This window comes from Phlebotomus papatasi, chromosome 2 (genome assembly GCF_024763615.1).
Source record: "Phlebotomus papatasi isolate M1 chromosome 2, Ppap_2.1, whole genome shotgun sequence".
NCBI classification, from domain to species: Eukaryota; Metazoa; Arthropoda; class Insecta; order Diptera; family Psychodidae; genus Phlebotomus; species Phlebotomus papatasi.
Window position 1 is genome coordinate 33,946,257 of NC_077223.1, and position 27,038 is coordinate 33,973,294.

The 27,038-nt window shown below is 31.6% G+C and overlaps 1 protein-coding gene across 2 annotated transcripts; it reads right to left on the reverse strand.

Annotated features, from left to right (window-relative positions):
• Nucleotides 1–432: 432 nt before the first annotated feature.
• LOC129803574 (DNA-binding protein D-ETS-4) lies at nucleotides 433–25,025 on the reverse strand. 2 transcript variants are annotated; one of them, XM_055850255.1, is made up of 5 exons: nucleotides 24,418–25,025; nucleotides 8,456–9,131; nucleotides 5,637–5,797; nucleotides 5,013–5,154; nucleotides 433–1,157 (listed from the first exon to the last, which is right to left on the reverse strand). In XM_055850255.1, exons 1-5 carry the CDS (start codon nucleotides 24,451–24,453, stop codon nucleotides 811–813), a joined length of 1,362 nt encoding a protein of 453 aa, XP_055706230.1. In that variant the 5' UTR covers nucleotides 24,454–25,025; the 3' UTR covers nucleotides 433–810. The 2 variants fall into 2 exon arrangements, with proteins under 2 accessions (XP_055706230.1, XP_055706231.1); XM_055850256.1 differs by having other exon boundaries at nucleotides 23,715–25,025.
• Nucleotides 25,026–27,038: the final 2,013 nt, after the last annotated feature.

Genomic DNA, 27,038 nt, shown 5'->3' on the forward strand with positions numbered 1-27,038 from the left:
AATCTCAACCAAATGTGAAATTGTCGGTAAACCAATAAACAAATGGAAGTTAATAGCTAATTACTACACTTATTGCAATGAATTATGATATGTACGTAACAATTAATTCACAATGCATTGCAAGTATCTTAAGATCTGGGAAATTACCTTCCCGGCATCTCTGAGACTTGTCTCAATCCATTTGAAAAGAATTTATAAAAAGAAAAATATCTTAGGACTATTTGTGATTTACAAAGAATACACTTAATAATTAGTGCTTACAGTAATTGGTCGACCTTACTTAATTTGATTATTATTATTTTTTTTTAATTCTACACTTATAAATGTGAGGAAAGAGTAGAAAATTTTTGTACATTTTGAAAAAAAAAACAATAAGTTAAAATTTATTCTTCTCTGAAATTTCACAAAAATTCCAGGAAGAATTATGGCTTCTTTTTGTAGAATTTTTAGCATCTCTGCATGTTGCAAAAAATATTTGGAATACAACACTGGAGAGAGCATTTATTTTGCAATAGACTCAGAAACAAGAGATTCTCCTAATTCCATATGCAAACACATATTTGCATGTGAAAGTAGAAAATCACGTTAAATTTCTCTTCTACTTCTTCCTCCATTTTACCATCTGCACAACCATATGTCTAAAATAATTCTAACAATCACACATTCACAAATTCAATCACACAAAATACAAATTTTCACACTTTTGCTAATAAATTAGGAAAGTTTGATGAGAAATAATTTATACAAATAAATAAATTTTAAATAGAGTATTGAAAGGTCATGGTCCATTCGCAGATTTTAGTGTTTGACTTAGAGGCAATAAGGATGGCAAAATTGATAGACAAGACGCTGTGAACGTTCAGTTTTCTTCATAATGCCTTTTTTGTAGTACTGCCGAATGGATCGTGATAGTTTATCATAATTCATTGCTGGACGATTTTTGCGCTGACCCCAGAGTTTAGCAACGCGCACAGAATCCTCAATCTTAAATACACCCTTATTCCTATCCAGCCAACGTATTGCCGTTCCATGCTTCTGCGGTGATCCCAGAAGTTCTTTAAGAAATTGCCACAAGTGAATGTGCGAACTGCCCTGACGATTGGGTTTCTGCCCAGGTGCAGTATCCACAGGGGCAGGGGGCATTTCTTCGTCTTCATCTGCAAAGAGCAAAAGCAAAAATCACCGCTTATTCCAAGAAAAAATTGCAGAGAGAAAGTGTTTTTGTCGCTGAGTAAACATGGCGGAAAAACCGCCAAATTGCGCAACAGGCATGATTCACGAAATAAACCATGGCATAAACAGCCACAAAATAAAGCAATTTGCTTTATATTATTAGAATAAATCTGGTATATGGCACTCTCACTTTGCTTGCGTAAGTGGAAAGACACAATTTTGGTGTAGAGAAAAGTGGGGCAGGTTCACATAGAGATTTTAAATTGCACTTTGCGCCTGATTTGCATAAAAATTAACTTAGTGAGAAACGTCTTACGTAATCTTATATTCTGGCCTTATTGCCGTCGAGACTTAAACAAATTTGACAATTTAAAAAATTACAGATGCTTTACAACTGAAGACGTATCAGCCTTTAAGTTTAGATAAAGATAAGATAATTCTGAATCAAGATATTAATTAAGATAATATCTTAATCTTATCTAAAACTTATATCTTATGTAAAACAAATGTTGTACGAATGTTCAACTCTGGCACATTCGGGATAGAAGATATTCGGGAAGATAGTGATTGATTTGGATGACTTAAACATTGTTAATGTAAAGAATATCTTATCATTTAGGGTAAATGTCCTAATTCAAAACCATTTCCAGACGCTTTAACTTTGACAGAAGATTCAACACATTAACTTCAATTTTTTTCTGAAGAGAATTACATGAATTTGCTCCTTGACTCATTTAAAATGTTACTGTTTAGTAAAAATTCTTTAGAAATAATTTGAAAACTTCTTAAATACAAGAAAAATACGCGAGCGTAAAATGCTACTATTGGAAACATTTCAATCCAAATGGAGACAAGAGAATGTTTCTAATTGGAGACAAACAGTGTAAGTGAAACCGTGACGAAAGGCTTCAAAAACCTTGTTGAGTTGCTCTTGAGTGCAGAATTTGTTCTTATTCCTGGTGTTTTCTCCTTTCCCATCTAAAACAATAAGAAAACCTCTCCAAAAAATCATATTTCCGGGGTTTCCTATTGATTTGCAGACACATCAGAAAAACCCTTTTTGTTTACGAAATAGGTAATTATTTCATTTGAAAACTTCACGTACCGTTAACAATAAAGATTAGCACTTAATTTAACTAAAATTAGCCAGAAATGTGACATGAATGTTATACAAAACGAATAAACAACAGTCACCTCATTATGTTTTTGATTGGAAAACATGGTCGATCGATGAAAAAATCCATGGTGTAAAGGTACACTTTTAATTTCTCTGAGAAATTAACAAATTAAAATTTGAGAATATGAATGGATTTTCGCTTTATTTGGAGCAAAATTAACTAAATAATGAAACTGTGGTATAGAAAATATATAAATATAATAATTTAGTACTGTATTTATCGTGAAAACAATGACGTTTCCATTTGGAGTAGCGAAAAATTTCCATTTGGAGTAGATTTTGAATTAGCTTAATTTACCCTAATAATGTATTTCTAAAAATTTTGTAAAGTATGAACATAAGGCCTTCAGGGCTACTAGTTCTTCTATATGGGATGTCGTGTTAGCAATATTATTTTTATGATAGTCTTCCAAATTCGAACGCTTGGGTTGTATGAATGATATTTCTCATCCCTTAAGTGCAAGATATTTTTAAAAATAACTGAATTTATGTGTGCCCTGCCCAAGAAGCATTTTTTTCTTAATATAGTCTTGTAGATTTCCGTAAGTAGAGCATTTTTTTGAGCACATTTATTCACAATCTGTATTATTACAATAAACGATTTTTTTAGCAAATAGAAAGGGACATGCGGAGTACAGACTCAATAGTCAGCCTCCCTATATTAATGTAAGGCATTATAGAGCCAAAAAACTTTTTATTTGCTTATAACGCTCTTGGTTCCATAACTAAGATTACTATAAATAAAGTGGCGCACTCTTAAGGATCTTAAGAGGGTCTATAGGAATTTCAACAGAAAATTCTCACTTTAAGTCTTTTAAAAGTGCACTAAAAGATTTGTGTAATACTACCCAAGAAACATTTTTTTCTTAATATAGTCTTGTAGAAATCCTTAAGTAAGGCACTATAGAACCAAAAATCTTTTTATTTGCTTATAACGCTCTTGGTTCCATCACTGAGATTACTTTAAGTAAAGTGGCGCACTCTTCAGGATCTTAAGAGGGTCTATAGGAATTTCAACAGAAAATTCTCACTTTAAGTTTTTTAAAAGTGCACTAAAAGGCTTGTTTATACTAGATTCTATAAGGCAGCTATTTTGCTTCTTGGGTGATTAAATTGTACTTTAATCAAAAAACCGATCTTTTTTCATAAACCTTTGTCAGGACGTATTTAATTATCATTTTATACGATTATAATAAGAGGAAATATTTAGGAAATAGTAGAGATGGTTCTCAATCATCCAAAATACGATTTTCTTAACATAACCTAATATTTGAAATTTTAAATTCAACCGTTGTCGTTCGAATTTGAGAGATTCATATTTAAGGCTACTCGAAACGTCTAGATCTAGAAATACAGTAGAACCCCGCTATAGGCCATCGCTCTATAGTCCACAATTTATCGACCGATGATTTCAAAACACTGATTTTAAGTTAGGCTATGTTTTTTAGCACGCGACAAGCAATGTTGTCATAATTATTTTAATATTTTTGGCAAACTTTATTGAATAGTTTTGATAATTGTGATCCATAATGGAGAGAGCGAGGACAAGTACTACAATCGCAAAGAAAGTGGAAGCCGTCGAGCAATTTCAATACTAAAAGTCATTGATAATTTTAAAAAATGACATGGACTATAGTGCGACCCAAGTGTCAAATCTAGAACCAAATATGGCCTATAGCGAGGCTCTACTGTATTTAGTTGCGGGAGAGCATCCCAAGAAGCAATTTTTTCTTAATATAGTCTTCTAGAATACCCTAAGTAAAGCACTATAGAACCAAAATTCTTTTTATTTGCTTATAACGCTCTTGGTTCCAACACTGAGATTACTAAAAGTAAAGTGGCGCACTCTTAAGGATCTTAAGAGCTTCTATAGGAATTTCAACAGAAAATTCTCACTTTAAGCCTTTTGAAAGTGCACTAAAAGACTTTTCTAATACTTGGTTCTATAAGGCAGCTATTTTACTTCTTGGGATGGCTCATCTATGTAATGTTGTGATGCATTCTCATATTAAATTCTGAAGATTTTAGTCCATGCCCCTCAAAAGGACGATGAAGAAAATACTATAATTTAAACTGCCTCATCTTCCCCTACAAGGTAATTTGCAAAAAAAAAGAGATGGAAATTCCAAAAGTGTGAATAAATTGGGATTTCTCATGTGAATTACATTTGCCAGTTTTTTGTATTAAAACAAATTGTCACGAATATTGCTCTAAGTAATTTAAAGTTTCAGCGAATTCCCAGGTGGATGGAAATTCTAAGAAGTGTATTGTTTAAAAACAATTGAAAGAGGCATTTACAAATTAATTGTTCAATCACGCTGTATTTGTATGTTTTATTGGAAGAGAAGCACAATAATTATCTCGACAATTTGTCTGGGAAAGTATTCTATGTACCTCTCTTAACTTAAGAGATGAACCTCTATTCACATCTCAATGAATGATTTTTGTTATCAAGACAAAATTAACTAACAAAATGTCAGCACTTGGTCCGAGATTTTTTTTTTTGTTTTGGAGAGGGCAAAGGGCAAGACATCTATAGATAAACTTCTGTGTATTCCCCGATTAGAGGTAATATTTGAAATTTTAAATTGGTTTTGAGTGTAAAAGGAATTGCGGTACATTGGTTTAAGAAAGACATTGTCTATTTAATTGATAAACTCACCATCACTTGGTTCAGCACTCTGACTGCCTTCGGGGCTCCAAGCAAGATTATTTACAGCACTTGTGGTTGGCACTTGTGTTTGTGGGGCATCGCTGCACGCAGCTTTCCAAATCTCCAGTTGAGCGTACAATGTACCGCCGACCTATTGGAAGAATCATATCAATAAATTCCACATCATTCCTCAGTCTATATCTCTAAATTTAAATATATTAAATCACTCTATTGAGAAATTTTCATATTTATGGCAAATTTTATTTTGAAACGACTTTTGCGATTGATATTCTAAAATAAAAACCCGTTGCGAAAAAAAAACCCAAAGAACTGTTAAAGAAATTTTTTGATGTTTCAATTTAGAATTGGGAAAAACAAATTCAATGAAAATGTTTGAAACAAAAGCTAGACTCTTTTCTGCAGTAAATTGAAATCACAGTTGGCATTGGAAGGTATATAGGAGTGTGTGGTATGTTGGTGAAAGTGACAGCCTACTTTCTTCTTGTTAGCGTCGATCTCAATGCAAATTGCTCGTTTGCATGACGTCAACGCGGTCAGTATTTGCCCGCCTTTTTACCACTTTGCAATTCACTTCATTTAGTGCCAATTTTACTTAGGTAGAATATCAATTACCTGAGGTGCCCTCCGTACAAATTCCTCCTCAGACATCTGGTACAATCCCGGTCCATCTTCCATGAACACCGTCTCGAGATCTTTCACTGGTGGCAGCTTAAATTGCTCAATGGTCAGCTGTAGCCACGCTTGGACCTGACCAGTTGTCCATTGTTGAGGATCTAGAATAGAGAGAGAAATCTTTATTCTCTCTTTGTTCTGAAAGATTTCTATGAGCGAGGAAAACTATTTTTCAACCCATTATTAGATTTTATAGTGATAACTTTCAAAAATGTCGAAGACCTTGATGCTATAGTTTCTGTTCATGTTACAATTGCCTGAGACAAATTTATATTGCTCAGCAAATTTATAAATATTTTCCAATAAATTATTGTCACTCTACCATGCTGTGAGGTACAAATAGCAAAAATTCCACTTTAATTGATGTGAAATTCTTCTATTTGGACTTGTATGACGAAGTTGGGAATTTTTGGATACGCCAATTGCAAAAAAAATATTCTTTTATGTTTCTCATTCTTTTTAAGCAAACTAATTAGATAATATGTATATGCTACACAGTTTATAGAGATTGCTTGTGTCTCTGGAAAATCACAGTAAAATAAAAAGAATATAAAAATCATTAAAAAAAAACACGTTGCGTTGCAAATTAAACACACTGTAGGTAAATAGAAATAAGAGATCATGGCACATCAAGATTCGTGGCTCAGTAAAATTTGCCTCTCTTATCTGTTTGATAAGCTCGAAAACACTTGAATTAAACTCTAAATTTATTTAAATCCAGCAAAGTGAGAGAGATAAAATTATCTTTCACACTGTGACTGAACGGATGCTATTTGAACATAGATTGCAGAAAATTGTGCAAGAATGATCAGGCACGAAATAGAGCGCTAAAAATTTTAATTTTTCAAGAGTATCCCGGCTGACCATGTACATGGAGAAATTGGCTATTGCTTGCTTTATTGATATTATATTAGGACCAGGCAGGGTAGAGGATTCTCATACATTTTCCGTACAAAAATGTGGTATATTTTTTCTTAAGTTGTTTTTTAGTTTTGGTATAAAACCAAATGCAATCATTTTAAAACTTTTACCAAATGAAAGAGTATCTAATGTTATGTTATTAGCACAAAATTTATAATGATTGCACGAGGATAATAATTCCTAAAACCTTTATGAAAAAGATGTAAAATTTGCAATTTTTTGAATTTTTCTGGAAAATTTTCTATCTGTAGGGGAAAGTGCTCTTCCTTCGAACGTTTATGCCTTCGAATAATGTGAACTTCTTTCGTTTTTCGTAAGAGATTTTCACTAAATTATCACGGAATTATCAACAATTGATGATAAGCCAACTAATATTTGATAGAAATGTGTAAGTCTCTTAGGAAAACTAAAAGAAAATTCACATTATTCGAGGGCATGAACGTTCGAAGGGAGAGTACTTTCCCCTAAAACATTTAGAAGAAAAGGGAAATTTAGGTCTCGCCTACTCGGTAGGGGAAAGTACTCTCCTTTCGAACGTTCATGCCCTCGAATAATGTGAATTTTCTTTTAGTTTTTCTAAGAGACTTACACATTTCTATCAAATATTAGTTGGCTTATCATCAATTGTTGATAATTCCGTGATAATTTAGTGAAAATCTCTTACGAAAAACGAAAGAAGTTCACATTATTCGAAGGCATGAACGTTCGAAGGAAGAGCACTTTCCCCTAACACCAGTAAAATTTTAAATTCAATAAAAATATATTCTTTGTTTATGTGGCTACCATTTCGTGTTATATTTATTTTTGTGGAATCTAAAGCTCAAAAATTATAAAGAATTTAAGAAAAATATACCATTTGTAAATTAAAATGCTCCATCCGTTGGTTAATCATTCCAGATTAGGACCAAGAGGTAACTAATTTCGGGGAACACCAGCCAATTTGGCTTGGGAACCCATGGGGAACCCAGGGAACTTATGCATTTTTCAGGAAACTCACGGGGAATCCGGGGAACCCATACCTTCTTCAGGAGACTCGGGGAACCTGCGGGAAACCCGGAGAACCCTAATACTATACATTTTTCGTTATACATTTTGCGGAGAATCTATACATTTTTCGAGAAACCGGGAACTGGAGCCACTTTGATGGTTTATGAGTTACGCCTTGATAAGGACTAGCGTGAAAGGAACACCTATTGACACTTTAAGAATTTATCATGCCATACTTATTGACACTTTCAGTACCGATTTAGGATGTGAAATTTGAACATCTGTTTTTCTAAGAAAAGGTAAATTCCAGAAAAAACATGATATTACTTGCATTTTGCCAGATACATTGAATGAATTTCATCATTTTGACAAAAGTGTCAATAAGGGTTCCCTGTCGATGAGGTGTTCCTTCGACCCTAAGTAAATTTAATTAATAAAGCTTTGCTTAAAAAGGGTGTAAAGAATTTTTGAGAAGAATCTTTATAACCACAATTAAATACTCGTAGTCCTCAACTGCATCAATACAGAAAAAAGCCCTACAAGAATTGCAAAAAATAAAATTAAATCCTTTATAATAATAATGCTGGCACCACATTTCATGAAGGTACAAAGCCTTCCCGCAAGGGGATTTCTAGACATGCATTATTATTTTTTCTTGTACGCGATTAAGTGCAGTGAAGCTCACTGGATGCAATCTGAACACTCTTAACGCCAAAAAAATTCCTGGTGATCTAAAGGGGATTCGAACCCGGGGCACTTGCATCATAAAGCGAGTGCTCTACCGCTTGACCCATTGAGTGGCCAATTAAATCTTTTACCTATTACAAAAAATAAAAGATAGTAAAGCTTACCTGGAGAGATATTGAGGGTGGCACAGGTAGTCTGAACATCCCGTCGGGCGTGCTCAAGAGCAAGGGAGATGACGGGTTCAATGTCACCACGTGTACCCCAGCCACCGATTAAGGACTCCAGTGCCAATGGCTTCAGGTTGTGTTTTTTCTGGAATGTCGTATCCTGCAGATATTCGCGGAGGAGTTGATGATCCTGCCTTTTGGGTGGCGTCTCAAAATCCTCCAGCGACTTCTGCAGGAATGAATCGAGGTCTATGCAGGCCTCCGTGTCGCTTTCTGTAGGTTCGGCTTTAACACAAAATGGCGATGGCACTCCACACGAATCCGGTGGAGATGGTGGCAATAAGGCAAATTCCTGTTTCACTGTTGTACTTTCCGAAACAGGACTGGGAGATGGTGAAAAGACTCCCAGGACTGGCTCCTGAGGCGGACTTGGTAGGCCAACAGCAAAATAGGGGAATTGCACGGGATCAGGTTGAGGCCAGGAGTTGATTGCAGTCTTGACCGGAAGCCCACCTTCGGCAAATACCGTTGTGGGAATGTAGTCTGCAGACTCCTGAGAATCTGGACTCAGAGGTACTTCGCCGTCACACGGCAGAAGGGACAAATCGAAGTTTTCAGCGTAGGAGGCAAAAGCGTCGGGTGTGTAGACGCCAGCTGGGACTGTTTGTGGTGTCTGCAATACAAATAATTTTTGTCCCATGATTAGCACCGCAGAACCCAGGCATATTCTTATCAGAAGTACATCAATACTGAGGGAGGATTGAGGTTGACGTCAGTTTTGCCCAAAAAGCAGAATATAGTCTCACATCTCAAATATTTACCCTTTTTTTGCGTACATGACAATATTTCTTTATCATCCCAATAAAAGGTATTAAGAGAAGTGCAAATGGTGAGGATGATAAATGATGAAAATTATATTTTTCTCTATAAAGTCATATTCTTAGATAGTGACTCCTAGGAGTGACGTAATAATTCAATATTAACATGAGTTTGACCCGCAGAATGTCGATTTTACGGCCTTGATGCTTCAACTACCGCATTTACTTCTTCATTCACACTTTGTGAAAATTTTACATAGATGTACATAAATGTTCAACCACTCTAACCATAACGAAATTGCAATCATTGGAAAAATTTCAATGGTGAGTTCAATTTTAGGTTTTGTAATTACAATAAAAATGGTGTTGTAACAGAAATTACTAAGTCATGATAAATTCAAGTAAATTGCCAAAGTTGAAATCGTCAATCGGAAGAGAAAGTTTGCGAATAAACATCATAGCTTTTTTTTAAGTAACTGGAATTACAGTTAAGTAATTTCACGAATAATGCTATTTTGCAAAGAAAAAATTAATAGGTAGGAAGGTAGAATAATGATGCTAATACTAAAGTCTTACAATGTTTTACAAACAATCGATGATCTTCAGATGTCGTGGTCACTTTTTTTTATCGAAAATCCCGGGAGAGAGCACGGTAACACAAATCCTTTCACTTAGTTTTTAGAACAATATTACTTAATAAATGTTGTATTGTATGCTCTATATGGTTGTCACGATGATTCTAAGCTGAAGTGCGACACACAATTGGCCAAGAAGATCGCGAAATGATTGAGCCGGTGTTTCGTGAAAAAATAAAAATATTTGCCATTACTGGGAATTGTCTTTCCTCTTCGCGATTTCTCAGGTGTTAATCGTGGCGATCACACGAACAATCTCCCCTTCCATAACATTTTTTCAATACGTATTCACTCATGACTGCGTCACTACGGCGGCGTCCAACCGCGTCAATTGGCGTCAAAATGTAAATTGATTTACCTCTCTCTCATGCTGGGTATTTCCAAAGCTCTCAAGCCAACATTTTTCCCTCCATAGGAATGTGGATGTTCATTCAAAATGGAACTTGGTATCTCTCTCACTCACTTTTGGCGATTTTAGTGTTTTTTTTTCTCCTAAACATTCTATATTTCAGGATTTTAGTGGAGGTTCATAAAAGAGTCAAAAATAATACGAGATAAATAATGCAAATAGCTTACACGCGAACAACTTCAGGCGCAAAAATTCGACAGTGATTTAGAATTATACATTTTCTCATTTTTCTTCTTCACAAAATACAGAAAAAAAATATGTTTTGAAGGAAAAATAATAAATTATGGCTTTCTAATATGTTTATATTATAATAGGTTAGATAAACAATGATTAAACTCATGGCTAATATCAATACAGTAGCTATATTATATCTGTATAGTATTCATCAGATTTAAAAATAGAATATATTTTTTTAAAAAAAAAGTATCTTATTATTTTAAATGTTCTGCTTGAGGGAACAGAGCCAAATAAGTTTATGTCAGATTCTTACGACATACCGATGATTTTCAACTGGAATTCCCCATATTACAAAATTTTATCTCCTCTAGCACGCATTTATAATTTATTTGAGCAGTACATATATTTCTCAAATCACGACAATATCTTTCGCCTTTTTCTTCTTTTCAATCTGTCTCTGTCATTTTGCGTTTTAATTCTTCAGTATTTTCATTATAATAGCAACTCATACCTAACAATATGTGTAATATGTTAATTGAAGGAATATAAATAGTGTAGAACTGGTAATTCTATTGATTCAACTATCAATTTTAATTATCCACATCTTACAATTTAACACTAGTTGGGAGAATCATATCGATGCAGTAGAAAATAGTAAATTTTATTGACGCAATTCTGTTGTAAATTTATTGAGAACTATTGAATACGATGACATGAATCAAAAGAATATTAACAAGGTTCGTAATATATTAGATTCCTTTAAAACCACAAATGATTGTCATTTTTATATAGGTATTAAATTATTAGTGAAGTGTGACTTAATTAATTTAATGACGACAACTCTTCCTGCGGATGCTTTGTGGTCAGCTGGGTAAGGGCCTCCGTTTTTGATATTCGCGGCCAAATGTGAGCACTCTCAAATAGAAGACCAAGTTCAATGTTAGATGTTGGATCAATATTATATCTTATTAGTCGCACGCACTTTTTTCATTCTCTCTCACAGCTTAAAGAGAGAAGGTCTTGGAATGTATACAAAGTGCGTTTTTCTCTTAGTCTTTAATTAAAGGAATTACCATTAAATTAATTTTGCGTGTGATTTTTAAAGACTACAAATTGAGTGGTAAAGATTGTGATTGCAAAAGTTAATTCTCTTAATTTAAGATATCCAAGAATTCAAAAAATTAAGGACAACATTTGCTTTTAATCATCTCCGGGCTTGGTTAAAAAGTGATTTTCCCCTCTCAATTCCATGTACACATTCTATTTGAGCAAGAATGCTGAAAAAAAAAGAATTGTTGTGCGAAGAATTACGTCAAAAGTTGCTTTATTGTATATCCAAGGTCGAGATCGCCAAAAACTTGAAATAATCTTGAATAAATAATAGCCAAGTTGGTCAAGATGGTAAAATCAATAAAACTTTTTGCCATCTCAAATGTACTAAATATAGGTTTTAACTTTCAAATTAATCTCTGTTCGTGCTAACTGGTCTTTCTTTTGTTAAATAAATATTCAAAGTCTTCCGAGTACCCTGAATGTATATCCATTAATTCATTAAGCTCTCTAAACTACTTTATATAAAACAATTTAACGACAGTCCATAGCCGTGTTGAGTTATTTGTCCATATCTGTGCAAGAAACATGATTGAAATTGGAAGAAAAAAAAATGTATATTTAGAAAAGAATTACGATCGCCTGAAGCAAAGGTGGGGCTATTTGACTTGGAGCATAAACTGAAGTTGGAAGTCTTTTTCGTTCCAATTGACTTAACGCCTGTGCTTGTTTTTCTCTTTTTTGCCCAAGCCAAGCTCTCTTAATGCTTGAGATATTCTTTTTATATATCTCTTGCCTCTTTGCCTTTTTCTTCTTCTTGTCTCACCTCTCCCATCTTGCCTGAAGCTTGATCTTTCAGTGCTGGAACTTTATTCATATCAAGGTTGTCCACTTTACCTTGTTTGTCGTTCTCCACATATTACAACTTTTCGAGTTCCTGATTTTTCGCTTCTTCAAAAACTTTACAACTCAACTCACCCAAGCCACAAAAATCGTCATATTAATCAGCAAATGTTCTATCTGCAACTACTTTTCTTCAGCAGATAGAACAGTACATTATCCACATTTTTCAATAAATAACTTTTGCCCATTCTCCTATCTTTTCGAGAATTTCACAAAACTCCGCAATATTTTCTCTGTATTTTTTGTTTCTTTTTGCGTCTACAAAAGGCATGGTAAAATAGAAAATTTGTATATTTTATATTCATATTTCATTTCATTTTCTTCTTTTGCACCACATCATTCTCATTCATTTTTCACCGCGGCTCTTTAGTGTGGTGAATGTTTCATGCAGATGAAATTCTCTTCATACAGAGCGTATACTAAGAAAATGAATGATCTCAGTGATAATACCCAATCCATTGAAGTCTTATGTACGCTTTCTAAATTCTGTGCCAATGACGTCAAGCGCAAATGGATAAATACACAAAAAAATATAAATAGATTTGCTAAACTTTTTAATATGCGGAGATCATTCAGTAAAATGAGCTAAAAGGTAGCGTGCACGATTGTTTATTGAATTAATTTATTTTTAACGTAGGTGGAAGACCAGTAAAATTTACTTAATTGATCGACTTTTCAAGTTTTTTTTCTCTCTAAATTTATTATACTTTAACTGCATACCAAATATAGTTTGTCTAACTGCATGATCGTAACGCAATATTAACCCTTTGGGGGGGACTGCACAAAGTTTTAAGATTATAGGCGACGGTTAAAAATATTTCTATTACAATATTGAAAACCTAGTTACGTCTAAATGTAGATCTGAACACATCAACATAAATAATTAAAAATAAAACTTTGATATGAACAATTAAATCGGTTACGATACAAGCACGTAAATGTAGAAATTTTATTGTTTATTTTTGTTCTGTTTTAAGTTTTACTATTATGTCTGATGCATTGAATAGCTGTGTTTTGTTTCGTATTTTATACCGTTCTTTATAAAACAAAGGGGACCAATCAATTTAAATAAGTTTAAAGGAGAGAGCAATTAAAAATTGACTTTCATTCTAGATTTTTTGGGGTTGGTTATTGATAAATAAATGAAGCAATAAGTTGTAGGAAATAAATTAGTAACTCCAATAACTTAAATCGATATTTCAAACCTGTTTTATTGTCAATTCTAAGCCATTTTAAACATATAGGGGACAGGGTCATAATTTTGTCCAGTTTCTTATTTTGGACATTTTGAGGATAAAATTGGACACTAAAAATAAATTGATTAAAATTATGGATTTTTAATCCAATATTTGATGAATAATGAATTCTATCTTAATATTTGTTCCTTTTGGAAGATTTTAACTTAACTTTTTTAAATTTTGAATATGGTTTGAGTGGAAATTGCTTTGTTAAAAATTCAGTGTGAGCAATTAGTTACGACAAATATGACAGAACTTTGTATTTACTTCAGTTTTATTTAGCTGTGGTGAACTACTAACAATGTTTCTTCGCTTTTTTTGAGTGATATTATTGAATATTTATTGAATATTGTGTTGATTCACGTTAGTGATGATTTGTACATTTGACCTGGGGGACAATTCTGACCGTATCTAGTCAGACTACATATTTGTAGTCTGACTACATAGCTGTACATGTACGCAGCTGGTGAGTGTATGTGAGTGTAGTCGAGACACATTTTTCAGTATTGCCGTATCCCTATCTAGTCTCTGGGATTCGTTAAGTTGGTTAACGAATTGAAAACGCGACAACCCCTGACTAGATAGGAGACTACATAGCCAAAAGCTATCTAGGCACCTCTTGGACATGCCTAGATGGCAAAAATTTCTCTGAAATTGACCAAAAATGTCTTTAATATAGTTGAAGACATTCAGTAAATGTAAAAAATGCTAAATAATTAAAGTTATATGAAATGTATGCACAAATTCCACATATTTAAAATTGCATTTTTTGTATGCAAAAGTCCACTCAAAATTAGAATATTTCTTTACATCTAACGTTTGAAAGCTTAGAATCGCTGTTATTTGAATTTAAAATTTCTTTTCTAAGGTTAATTTTTTATGGATGTATGGTTGTCTATTTAAAAATGTGCCACCCTTAAATTTTATTGCTCAAATTCAAAGAGGGAGTTAGAATATTCTCATTTCTTTGAAAGAGAAGATTAAATTAAATTAAAAAAAGAGATATAAAATATTTTGATGTATTAACTTGTTCATTTTCCTCTTTAGAAGATATAAACATTTAAAGACTTGAGGTCTCGTGTTCACTAATCAAGATAATTAGTGAAAATAAAGAATTATAAAGATGTATAAATATAAAAAAAATAGTTTTTAATCCACGAGGTTTGTTAAAAAAAGACTTAAAAATTCTGCAAGCTACGTACGTTTTGTCTCAAGTACTCTTACATTCTTAACACAAAAATTAGTAGAACTCTTTAATATCTCTTTAGAATATTATAACAATATTCTTGTTGCCTTTCAGAAGCATTATATCATATTAAATAATAAACAATAAATAATGATAGAGTATTTACCAAAAAAAAGGCTTTTCTTATGAACGATGCCCAATTTTAATACTCCCTCCGTCCCGAAAAAACTCATTTGCTAATACACTTTATATGAAAGAATGTACGACATTTTTGGGACAGAGGGAGTATTAATTTTCTCACGCAAATATAATTTATAAATAAAGTATAGATAAAATTCAATCACTAATATTCAAATTTGCAATTAATTGAAAATTGTGATTTTCCGATAAATAATACAAATGAAATTAGAAAAAATATTTCTAACTTGAGAGTTTTTTAATCCCAATAATATGGTTTTAGTAAAAGCTATAAAAAGAATGCATAAATAACTATATTAAGCCTTAATGTTGCTTTCAAATTTCAAATTGAAAAGTTTCTAAAGGAAAAATCCTTTAGAAATAACAATTTGTCTTTTAAAGTTGTTAAAAAAGAAAGATATAAGAAATTATAATAGAATGTTGGTAATTTTTCTCCTTGTCTTTCTCAATACCCGCAAGCTTCTAAGCTTTAATACCTAAATTTCCCTATGTACAGTGCAAGCATATTAAATTAACAGTAATTAAATAGTCCTATCCCATAAAAATTAATTCACATCTCATTACGAATTATCGTAGACCGCATTTTTTTAAAAACTTTTTTATTTAAAGAGTTTTATTAAAAAAAAATAGTCAATTTATTAGCAAAATGTCATAAAACTTTTTTTGAAAATAATACAGAATTTTATCGTTTTCTATTACCCGTTAACTACCCCAAGGCCTTCATTTAACTGTTTTACCACGTTCTTGTACGAGGATCAAACTCTGTTTGCTGTAAATAAATTTAAATTTAATTGAAACTGTTTTTGACTTATCAATTAGCATTTTATTTTTTCTCTTGATATTTTTAGGATTTTTTATAAGGATTATAGCCAAAAATTAAATTATTTATCATCAAATACCACAAACCTTTTGCAAGAAATAAAGGAATTATTTATTACTTTACTTTTACTTCTTTTTTAAATGAAGAAAATGGGTAATTTAATGCACCCACAATATTAATGCACCCATTCCCAAAAAAGATGCAATTTGAATTCAAATAATTACCGCGAAAATAAATAGCGATTTTCAGTCACAATCAGTGTGTCTCCACTGAATTTCGTCAATTGCGGTAGTTGTCTCAGTCACCGCCGAGTTTTCGTTGTTGACTAAATGAAAAACAACAGCTCCGCAAAAGACAGTTTTGTGCAGTTTAATCGCGGAAAAACCTATTAATTGGATTAGAATCTGCAAAATACATTTCAATAAGGTATCATCTTTTTTCCAAAGTGTTTTAGTGCCTGTATTCGTAGGTAGTAAAATGTGAAGTGGCAAAAGCTCGGCATCCTGTGGCTCACACACACAGTGACATTTCAACGAAGCTATGTAGTCTCTTACTACATATATGTAGTCTGACTAGATACGGTCAGAATTGGCCCCCTGAAGTGAGATTTGTCTTGTGAATTAGATTTTTCGTGTGGAAAATAGGATATTTTCTAAGAGATTCACCAGTGAGGTGATACTCCTTATTTTGGACAGGTGTTTTTCTCACGAAATTTCGTGAAATTTTAGCTTTTGTGATGACTAGGTTGGACAAATGCCTGGGGAAACAAAGGAGCATCATCTTTACGAAAGAGATGTAGCGAGAAATGCCTTGAAAGGCTCCCGGAGAGGCCAGGGAATGAGCAAATCCGCACGTATTTGGAATACCGAAGTCAACTCACTTTAATGAGTGATATGGAAAGTTTCCGGGCTTCTTGTGACATTCTACGTTTCCCTTACATGAACAGGAAGAGGACTTGGTAAGATTGGTTTATGAAATGAAGAGCAATGGGCATCCTGTTGAGGCGGATTATCTGGTTAAATTTACATCCAAGTTGTCCAAATTAATAACCAAGTTGTCCAAAATAAGAGTCAAATTCACCTCTACATATTAATTCATTTTTAAACGCATTAAAACTAATTTTAGTAAAAATAAGACGATAAATAGCTTGCTAAGTTTCTACACAACCCTTCTGGAAAGAGAGTAACAAAAAAAGTCAATTAGTATCGCAAATATCGCACTTCAAACTTGAAACATCGATGCTTATAAACAGACTGGGCAAAATTATGAGCCCTTACCCTAAATGAATACATTGCGCTACTTAAATTATAGATAGTGTCTGTGATTTTCATTATTTGGAAAAAGTTCTATTAGTATTTTGTATTCCAATCTATGGTAAGGGAAGAGCAACAGCGATCAGCAATGTTCCTCCGATTGTCAGGTTATTACCATATTGTTGCACCAATTCAAATGAATTTTAAAAAATTATTAGCTACTTTTTACCATTTAACTCTCACAAGAATGTAGTGCATTAGTTCATATTTAATTTATAAAACCAATTTTCCGTGAGACACCTGATTAAATTCGTGACGATTCGAGGTACAGAGTGCATAGTTACAATTACATCTATTTTTTATTAATTTATTGTAAAAAAATTCAAATTCAAATGCAGATATATATTTAAATGTATCAATAATATACCGATTAGCAGACACAAAAATGTAAAAGAGTATTTTAACATTCCAAAGCGGGGTGCTCTTCCCTTACATGATCTTGATTGTATAGATCGTATAGATCAATTATTCTATGATAGTGTTTTATGTTAATGTGTTTGGTACTTTATGCAAACTTAATGTTATTTAATTTCTGTCAATTGAATTCGCTATAACTTATTTCATTCTGGTGTTTATAATTGTCACCATTTTAATGCGACCATCGCCGTCTTAACAGTATTTTTAACTTTATGGACAAACCGTTAAACTAAAATTGTAACAAATCCAAATTGAAATACATTAAATCATTTGACATTAACGACAAATTCAAAAATGAAAAAATAAATAAATAAATAAAAGATCAAATTATTGAAATTTGAAACAGTAAAATGACTATTTCGTAATACAGTTTTATATAAAGAGTTTTCATTTAATTTTTATTTTAAGAAAAAAATTATCAGAAATGATGAAAATGAAGTGTTTTCGTCTTCACTGTAGCTGTTTATAATGTACAAAAAAATCTGGAATTTCGTGATTCTTTTTAGGTTTGCTTTCTAGGTTTAGATAATCTAATGTTTAAAGTTTTTTTTAAGACATTATGTTGGATTCTTTTTTAAAACTCTCCAAACCTGTTCTCTATTCATTACATATAAAAGTTCTAAATCAAAAACCTCAATCTGTCTTGATTGCCAAAATGTGATGAAATTTCCAAGAGATTGACACATTCATTGTACAGTTATTTAAACAACGTAGAGAAAAATATGTTTGAGAAGAGAAATGATGGAAATACGTTGAGTGAATTTCATTATTTGGTGAAATTTCACACATACTGTTGAGAACTTCCAGTGTGCATAACTTTCATTTGCGCCAACGTATGTGAAACGACCTTCAAGATTGTTTTATAATATTATTTTCTCAAGCACACTAATTTCTTAAGCGATCACAGTGTGATCCTCAAGTGTTGATTGTCGCATCGACCGCATTTATTTGCCACTTCAACCTATCAAGATCACATAAGTGAATCATTTTTTTTCTTTTCAAAAACAACAGCCTGAGGATCGTTGGTTGTCTTCTGCAAACGATCAAGAAGGTATTTCTCTTTCCACTTTTGCACCAATACGTTCAAGAGATACTCTTTCTCGGTTGGTATGTTGATGACAACAAACAGAGAAACATACCTCAATGACCTACATTTCTTACTAAATAATCTTTTTTTTTTCTTAAATCTCTGTGGTTTGCTTCTACTTCTTCACTCTTTGCCTTTTTTGTCATTAATTCGATCACTTTGTAATCTCTGCATGCAATCTTTTGGTAATATTATTTTAAGGCATTTGCGTGCCAGTAATATTCCATTTCAGCTAAATGTTCAATACATTTTGTTGATTCTCTCTATATACTAAAACCTGCACAACAATAATGAGTGAATTCCTGCCTTTTATTAATTATTTGTACAAAATGAAAATTAAAATTGTATATACTAAAAGTTAAATGGGGAAGTTCCAAGTGAGTAATCTACACAATAGGAATAGTAATATAATTTGTTATGTAAAATATTTTCACACTTATAAATAAAATAGCAGATGACTTAACAAAAGATTTGAGATTATTTCAAATAAAAATTGTAATATTATAAAAAGTCTAAATTAGTTCATAATAACTGACACTCTAATTGAAATTCAATTATAAATTTAATTTAATTTGCAATTATTTCTCTCAAATCTGAAATCAAATTTTTAACTTGAAATCTTTAAATTGGTCTTAGTTTCATCAAAATTCTTTAAGCTTCTTGTTTTAAAATCAATGAACTTCACTCTTTCTTTTAAATTGTAAATTTTTTGAGGTATTTCTCTAATATGAAGCATCGTACGTTTTTGGTTCAAAATAGGAAATCCTTAATAGTTAACCATTATAGGGGAATGTGGACATGGTTTGCACAAGGTGAACCTTCAAGCGATACTAATTTTCTCTTTGTTTGCAAGGATCAGGTTAACCATTTCTCATCTCGTCTCATGATGTTTATAATTATCCATATTAGGGCTAAAAAAAAATGAACTGAAGGTTTACTGTTCACTTCTGAACCATGCTTACATTCCCCTAATATTTTACCTAATCTTTAAATTAATAAAGATCCCCCTAAATTCTGGGACAAAGAACTAAATATTTAAGTTAAATTTAGTGTCAAAATTGAAGATTTACGATTCTGAGTTAAAGCTAATGACGCTTGATCTATTCCAATCTGAAGTGCAATTCTGAAGCATTTCTAGTGTTTCTAGTGAAGACTAGTAGCTCTAGTCATACTACTACCTGTATATATTTTAAGTATAAATAGCAACATTTAAGTAATTTCAATAAATCAAATACGATTCTAAGGAAGAAATTAACTCTGAAGAATTGTGCTTAATAGACGGAAACTATTGTAATATTGTAATTTCTTCTAAACATGTACAGCTGTTAGTTAGACCAGAGTGACTAGTCATTCAGAATTCTTACCGTGATTTTGAAATTTTCTGCATTTAAATTTTTAAAAGGTTCCCCCCTGCAGCTTTAAAATGATAGAACTTTTAAAGCACTTTGGCTTTTACATATCGCTCCTTGTAAATTACAAGGGGTCAACTCATTTTTTTGCGATTTTGAGATTCTAATGCACTTAGAAAGACATGTTAATAAATTTTCAGATGATATAAGTCATTAAATTTCGTTATTAAAAAATTTTAATCTTTTTGATTGCTTGCATAATTTTGTTTGAAGTAAAGGGACACAAAATAGATTTATCGTTCAAATTTTTGTGTAACAGGGAATTAACTCAAGCAAGTTGATCCTTTGTCATTCTAATTTCAGCAAAATTTGCGCATTATTTAGAACGACAAGGAGCTAACTCATTAAAAAACATATTTTGAAAGATAAAAATATAAAAGTTTCGATGTTTATATTAGTGCTCATATAAATAGAAAAGAAATAAATTGTTTTTATTCAGTCATTAAACTGAGATACTGAGAAAAAAAATGGGGGTTAACGATTAACTTTTTTTCCTCGTAACTTTAACACAATTAAGGTGTAAAAATATATCAACACTTTTTAATGTTAATTTTATACCTTTTTAAGGGTAAAATTAGCATGAAAAAGTGTAACTTTAACACCTAGTACACCTAAAAAGCATAATATTTACACCGATTTCGGATCAAAACTACAGGGTAAGATAAACATTTTCGGAATATTATTTTAACTTTTTTGGATTTCTCTCAGTATACTTATTTACACAAAGTTGAATCTTTCATGCTATTTCCTGAAAAATGGCCGAAAATTAGTTGGCCCCTTGTAATTTCCAATGAGCGATATCAGCTTCGTTATTGTGAAGTTTGTTACATTTCAGCTGAAACGCTTAAAGAAATTTTACAATTTGAAATTAAAGATCTTTATCTGAGAATACGATTCAGTCTTTATAGACTGATTTAATGGTTAAAGTTTTATATAAGAAATAAGGGGATTATTTCTCAATTGTACCATCATTTCTATATCCTTTTTAATGTAAATACATAACTAAACTATATATATTCTTTGCGTGACAAAACACATTAACAATTATGAGACTCCAATTCTGAGATTGAATCTGATTCATTAATATTTCCATGATAAAACGCTTTTAAGATTAACTTTTATAATTTACTGTTCTATGTCAATGTTTTTCACTATTCATGATTTCATTTGAACCGAGCGAAAATTAACATAGAAAAATCTTAAGAAAATTAGGAAAAACGTATTCTACTTCCTTCCATAAGGAATTTCGATTTAATATTGCTTATGACACATCGATCATTTAATATTACAACTCTAGCCACATTGTATTTGTGTTTTTTCTATGAAATAGCTTTAAAAATTGTTATTTTCTTGACTATGAGTATTAGAAACAAAAAAATAGAGAAAAGTGGTTCTGTTCTACCTAAAGAACATTTTTATTGCTAAACTTGTGCCCCTGCAACATTGAATAAGTTTAATAGTAAGTCAGGTTGGTTTCTTTATCTCAATCACATCAAAATAGTTTGTTTTATCTCAATGACATCCTTTAGCACATTGTCAAATCTTCTGTTATGGGGTATACATGTAAAAAATGTTTGGTATTTTCTACAAAATGTTTGTCTTGTCTTTTTTAGTTAAAATTGGTCACTCAATGTTACAAGGTCATATGTTTTTCCACAGATTTAATTTAGTCTGTTTCCTTTATGTTTGTTTTTTCTATGATATATGGAGATAAGAGAAAAAAATAAATCTGTTGTATAATATTTAAAGTAAACATGCTTAGAGTAATATCCCTGTAATGTAAAATGCGCGGAATGCAGAATCACAAAATTAATTGATTTTGCAATATTCTTTTATCTCTCATATAAAATATTTTTACAAGTCAGGGATTTTTGGGAATGTGGGAAAATGCTCCACAAATGTGTAAGGAAAATACAATACAGTAGAACCCCGCTATAGGCCATCGCTCTATAGTCCACAATTTATCGACCGTTGATTTGAAAAGACTGATTTTAAGTTAGGTTATATTTTTTAGCACGCGACATGCAATCCTGTAATAATTTTTTAAAATATTTTTGGCAAACTTTATTGAGTAGTTGTGATAATTGTGATCCATAATGAAGAGAGCAAGGACAAGTACCACAATCGCAAAGAAAGTGGAAGCCGTCGAGCAATTTCAATACTAAAAGTCGTTGATAATTTTAAAAAATAACATGGACTATAGTGCGACCCAAGTGTCAAATCTGGAACCAATATGGCATATAGCGAGGCTCTACTGTACCCCCAGGAAATGTTGCAAATCAATCTCGTAAATTTGGTTAAAAATACTTATAATAAAAATAATAATAATCATAGTAAAATTCGATATGCAATATATCAAGTAGTAAAGAGCTTGCTCTATGTTGCGCATATCCAGAGTTCGAAGTCACGTTAGGTCATCAGAAATTTAAAAAAGATAATAATAATAATACAGTAGATCCTCACTAATTCAATTCTTTTAAGATTGGACTACTTTTAATTTCAGGCGTCAGACAAATTTGAAAAAAGTATAGGGGAAACTGGGGCACCACCAAACACGGGGTAGCACCAAACACTACGATTTTTTAATCAGATATTCGACTTCGGAAGACACGACTTATAGAAATTCATAAGCATTATAGGAATGCTTGTCCACGGAAGAAATAGTAAAGATAGCCCAAGTAGTTTAGAAATAAAAATTAGTGTTTGGTGGTACCCCGTGTTTGGTGGTGCCCCGTTTTCCCTATATTAATATAGATTAATATAGGGAATATTATAATTAATATCTTATATTTAAAGATTGTTTTTGGTTTTATCAAATAAAGTAAATATGTTCAAATTTGCTACAGTTTAATGTTACATAAATTTAATATTAGTATGTAGTTGAACAAAAAATCGTTGTGTTTCAAACCGTTTCGTGTTCGAATTTCCCGTAAATTCGTATAATATTTCCGTTAAATTTCCGACAATATTATCGTTAAGGTCAAATCAAATATTTCGTTTTAAGTAAATATTTCATCATAAGTTCCAAAACCCAAAAATGGTTTTTATTTGTTTGTTGAAAGTTTGTCAAAGGGATGTTCTCCAATATATTTGTATGAAGAAAGTTTTGTAAAATACACGGATAATTGGGTTTTGTTACGAGATTGCTAAAAGTTTAATTCTTTTATTAAAAATTTCAAATAAAGTTTTGTCAAATTATAAGAAAAAGAACAAACTTATGACAAACTTTTAACAAGATCCAGTTAACTGCGTTACATTTTATTTTAATTAATAATAAACTTTAAAAAGAGATTTGTACTTTATTTTCATTTTTGTTTAAGAAGCTTCAAATTTAAATTCGATTTTCATAATATCACTCTGATTTGCTTAAGTTAATTAATTTGGCTGTTTTTCTTTAATTTTTTTATGGAACTCTTAATTTAAAAGAGATTTCAAAAGTGCTAACTTCCATTCTAAAACCTAATAATATCGAATTGAAGAGGTGTAAAGAGATAATTTTTAAGTATGAGGGAAATTACCACTTCTATTTAGCTTGTTTTAATTAACGAATCAATGCAAAAATTCTAATATGGAAAATTTGTACATGTTTATATTACCTGTTTCTTCCTAGTCATCGGCGATAATTGCTGACAGAGTATGCTCAAGGTGATAACCACTTTGACAAATTTTTATATTTTTAGTGAAATGCGCAAAAAGACAGAGAACAAATGAGTAATGTTTCTGTATCAAATGAACTTTCTCAAATGAAATTTATGTTATTCGATTTTGATGTTGGATGGAGGAAGGTGCTCAGGGTAAAAGCAATATTACGCAGATTTTGTTGCGTCAAAAAGAGTGCGTTTAACTAATTGGAAATGCATGCGAATTGTGTGAATTGTATCACTTAAATTGATTTGAAACAGTTTAAGACAATGTACGCATGAGTTAATAATTAAATTAAAATACCAATTAATTTTTTTTTCGCAGAATCTCTAATTGGTATATTTAGAATTTTCATCCGTTTTTTTCTTTTTTTCTCGAAATACAATTTTTTTCATCACTAAATCATTTCCTCAGAAAGGAAAAATAGACATTTATTTAGACAATACATAGTACTTTTGCAAATAATTTGATGTGAGAATTCTTGATTCTGCGAAAAAGTATGTGAACAATTATTCTCAATCTCATCACCTGCAAATTTACGACGTCACATTGTAAAATTAAACATTTTCTGTTTTTTTTCCTCAATCGCTCACATCAGTACAGGGTGATGCACAATTTTAATTTAATTTCAGGTAATAAAAAAATTGGCTAACTTACCATTTCTCGAGGGTAGTACATTTTCTCGTATATCATGCTTCTCTGGAGCTTCCTTTTGATGTTGAAATTGCTGAGAATAATCTCGGATGTAAGGCACTTTTATCTCCCTTCACAGTCAGTGGACAATGTTCAGTAGCCAACTCAAGATTGGAATACTTAATAAAAACTCTTGCAAAAGTGTCACATAGGTATTTTGTTAGCAATATAGCACAATATCAAATTGTTTCTTCAACAAATCACTTTCATCTGGCATCACAAGTTTTTTATTGATTTTATTATTGTTTTTATGAAAATCTTTTTCCGCCAAATTTGCAAATTTTCTGTGATTTTGCAAAATAATAAAGAAATAAAACAGCACGCCTCAAACGTAAAATCAACCACTCAGTTCGACGTTCAACTCATGAATGTGTCTCCCAATTCATAAAACAAGTTTTGAAAGTTTCCACCGCGATCTCCAACTCGCGCTTCAACCACATCTTCACATTGTGGAGCCTCTTATAATCTCCACACTAGCATTTCTTTCCATGTATGCTGGTGCTTTGCGAAGAAACACGATCGTCAACACACCTTGAATCACGATTAATGGCAGTCCTATGTTGCTTACCTGGCACCAAATACTCGTTTAATCTCGGGGCGTTTAATTTGAATTTTTTTCTCAAAGCAAAGGTATAAAATGAAGGTGCCAAAAAAAACTTACCTGTATACTCTTCAATAAGACAGGCAGAACTCGCAATTGATCGCACAGCAGAAAAAATCAATAGAGCGTAAATGATAACGATGATAAAGAAGTACTTCAACATTTAATCTGACCAGTAAGAACGCAGGAGTGGTATGCTTATCATTGAAATGGAAATCTAGTATTAGAGATAAAATAGAGCGCAAAGCCATAAGTTTCATGGTCAAATGCAAAAAATTATAGAAATTTAATTAGAACTAGAATGGATAATTATTATCATTCAAAATAAGTTGTAAAACATTTTGCAAAAAACATTTACGATACCGACGAAATTAAACTTTAATTTCACTACATATCTGTATTACTGTTTTATATCTAAATTGGCATTAGTATATTCTGTGCTACAATTAAAATATATTGCAGAACATAAAAATCCCTACAGAGACAAAAAAAAAATCACATTTGCTCATGTTCCATCAAATAGAAACATTACGAAAAAATATGTAACAGCTGAAGGGAAATGCTAATAACATAAATCTTGAGAAATATCTCAAGATTAATTTGCACATTATTTATTGGAAAAAAAGCATTGACAGTTTTTCAGAATTTTCTCACATCATCCCATCCTTCAGTCAGCATAATGTAAACATTTTAATTATTTTTATTCTTGTTTTTATTTTGATTTTTATCACCAGTAATTCATTTTTTTTAGTGAACTATTTAGTATAATTTTCGATAAAAAATGAGACTTTTGAAGGAAATGTCAAATAATTTAAGCCTTTATAAGATAAAAAATGATCCTGAATTATATGAATTAAATTTTCTTTGTGTAATGGAAGAGTCACAAAAAAGAGTTGTGTGAAAATGACCCGCATCCCCTATGCTAAACATTAAGATTCAATACTGAGTTATACCGTCTTCAGATAAAAAGGTTTACGCATACATGGCTTAACTGTTATAATTTCAAACAGAAGCAATTTTCGAAGAAAAAACAGTCGCTTGGATGACTTAAAAAGTGCTCTTCTAATGAAAAGTGAACAATTCTTTTTCTTTTTTTAGAACTGTACTGTTCTCAAGTGTTTCTACATAATCGACTTTTTTTATGTTGGTTCCAGTTACGACTGTTTCATTGTTTTAGAACATGGCGAGGACTGTAGGAAATGGCCGAGACAGGTGCTAAGATAAAGAAAAGTTGATAATGCAGAAGTACTTGAGAACAGTAAAGTGCAAAAAATCATGTTCATTTTTCATTAGAATATAACCATTTTTAGGGACAATAAATCTATAAAATATCGAAAAAATTCTTTAATTTCTGCTTGTTGTTTAGAAATTAGAAACTTGGGTATTGGTATAAACATAAAGCTCTAGTCTGCAGTATATAAATAACTGACTTAAGTATAAGATATTTTACAATATCGCTTTCTAAGGTCCATGCGACTTCGTCAGATCAGGCTGAATCTTTCTATGAAACGGTTTAAAATAGCATAAATTGGTTGCTCAATTAAATTTGAATTCAGCAAATTAAAATGTTAAAATTGCTCATTAATTTTAATTTTATTGCAGTTAAACAAGTAGCCTATTGAACCAAATTGTTCTTATTAAATTTATTCACTCGTAATTAATTATTATTTGTGGCTAAAGAAATAAAATAAGTAACAGTGATTAGTGATAAACTTGTACGCGAGTGAAGCTTCAGTATCGGGAGTAATTTGCTGAGTTCCTCCAAAGCAAATTGAAAGAAGAAAATTGTTGTGTCAAGAAGTCGCAATTGGGATGACTTCATACAGATTTTTAACAAGACTGTATGAGAGTCTTTTCATGAGCCTCCTTGCTTACAACTCTTTCTTCTGGCTTTGGCGATTTTTTTTTCATAACAGATAAGTGACTTATAAGCATTGTCTTTGGATCTAAATAGTCCCGTGAAGCCTCAGTTTTCTTTATTGTA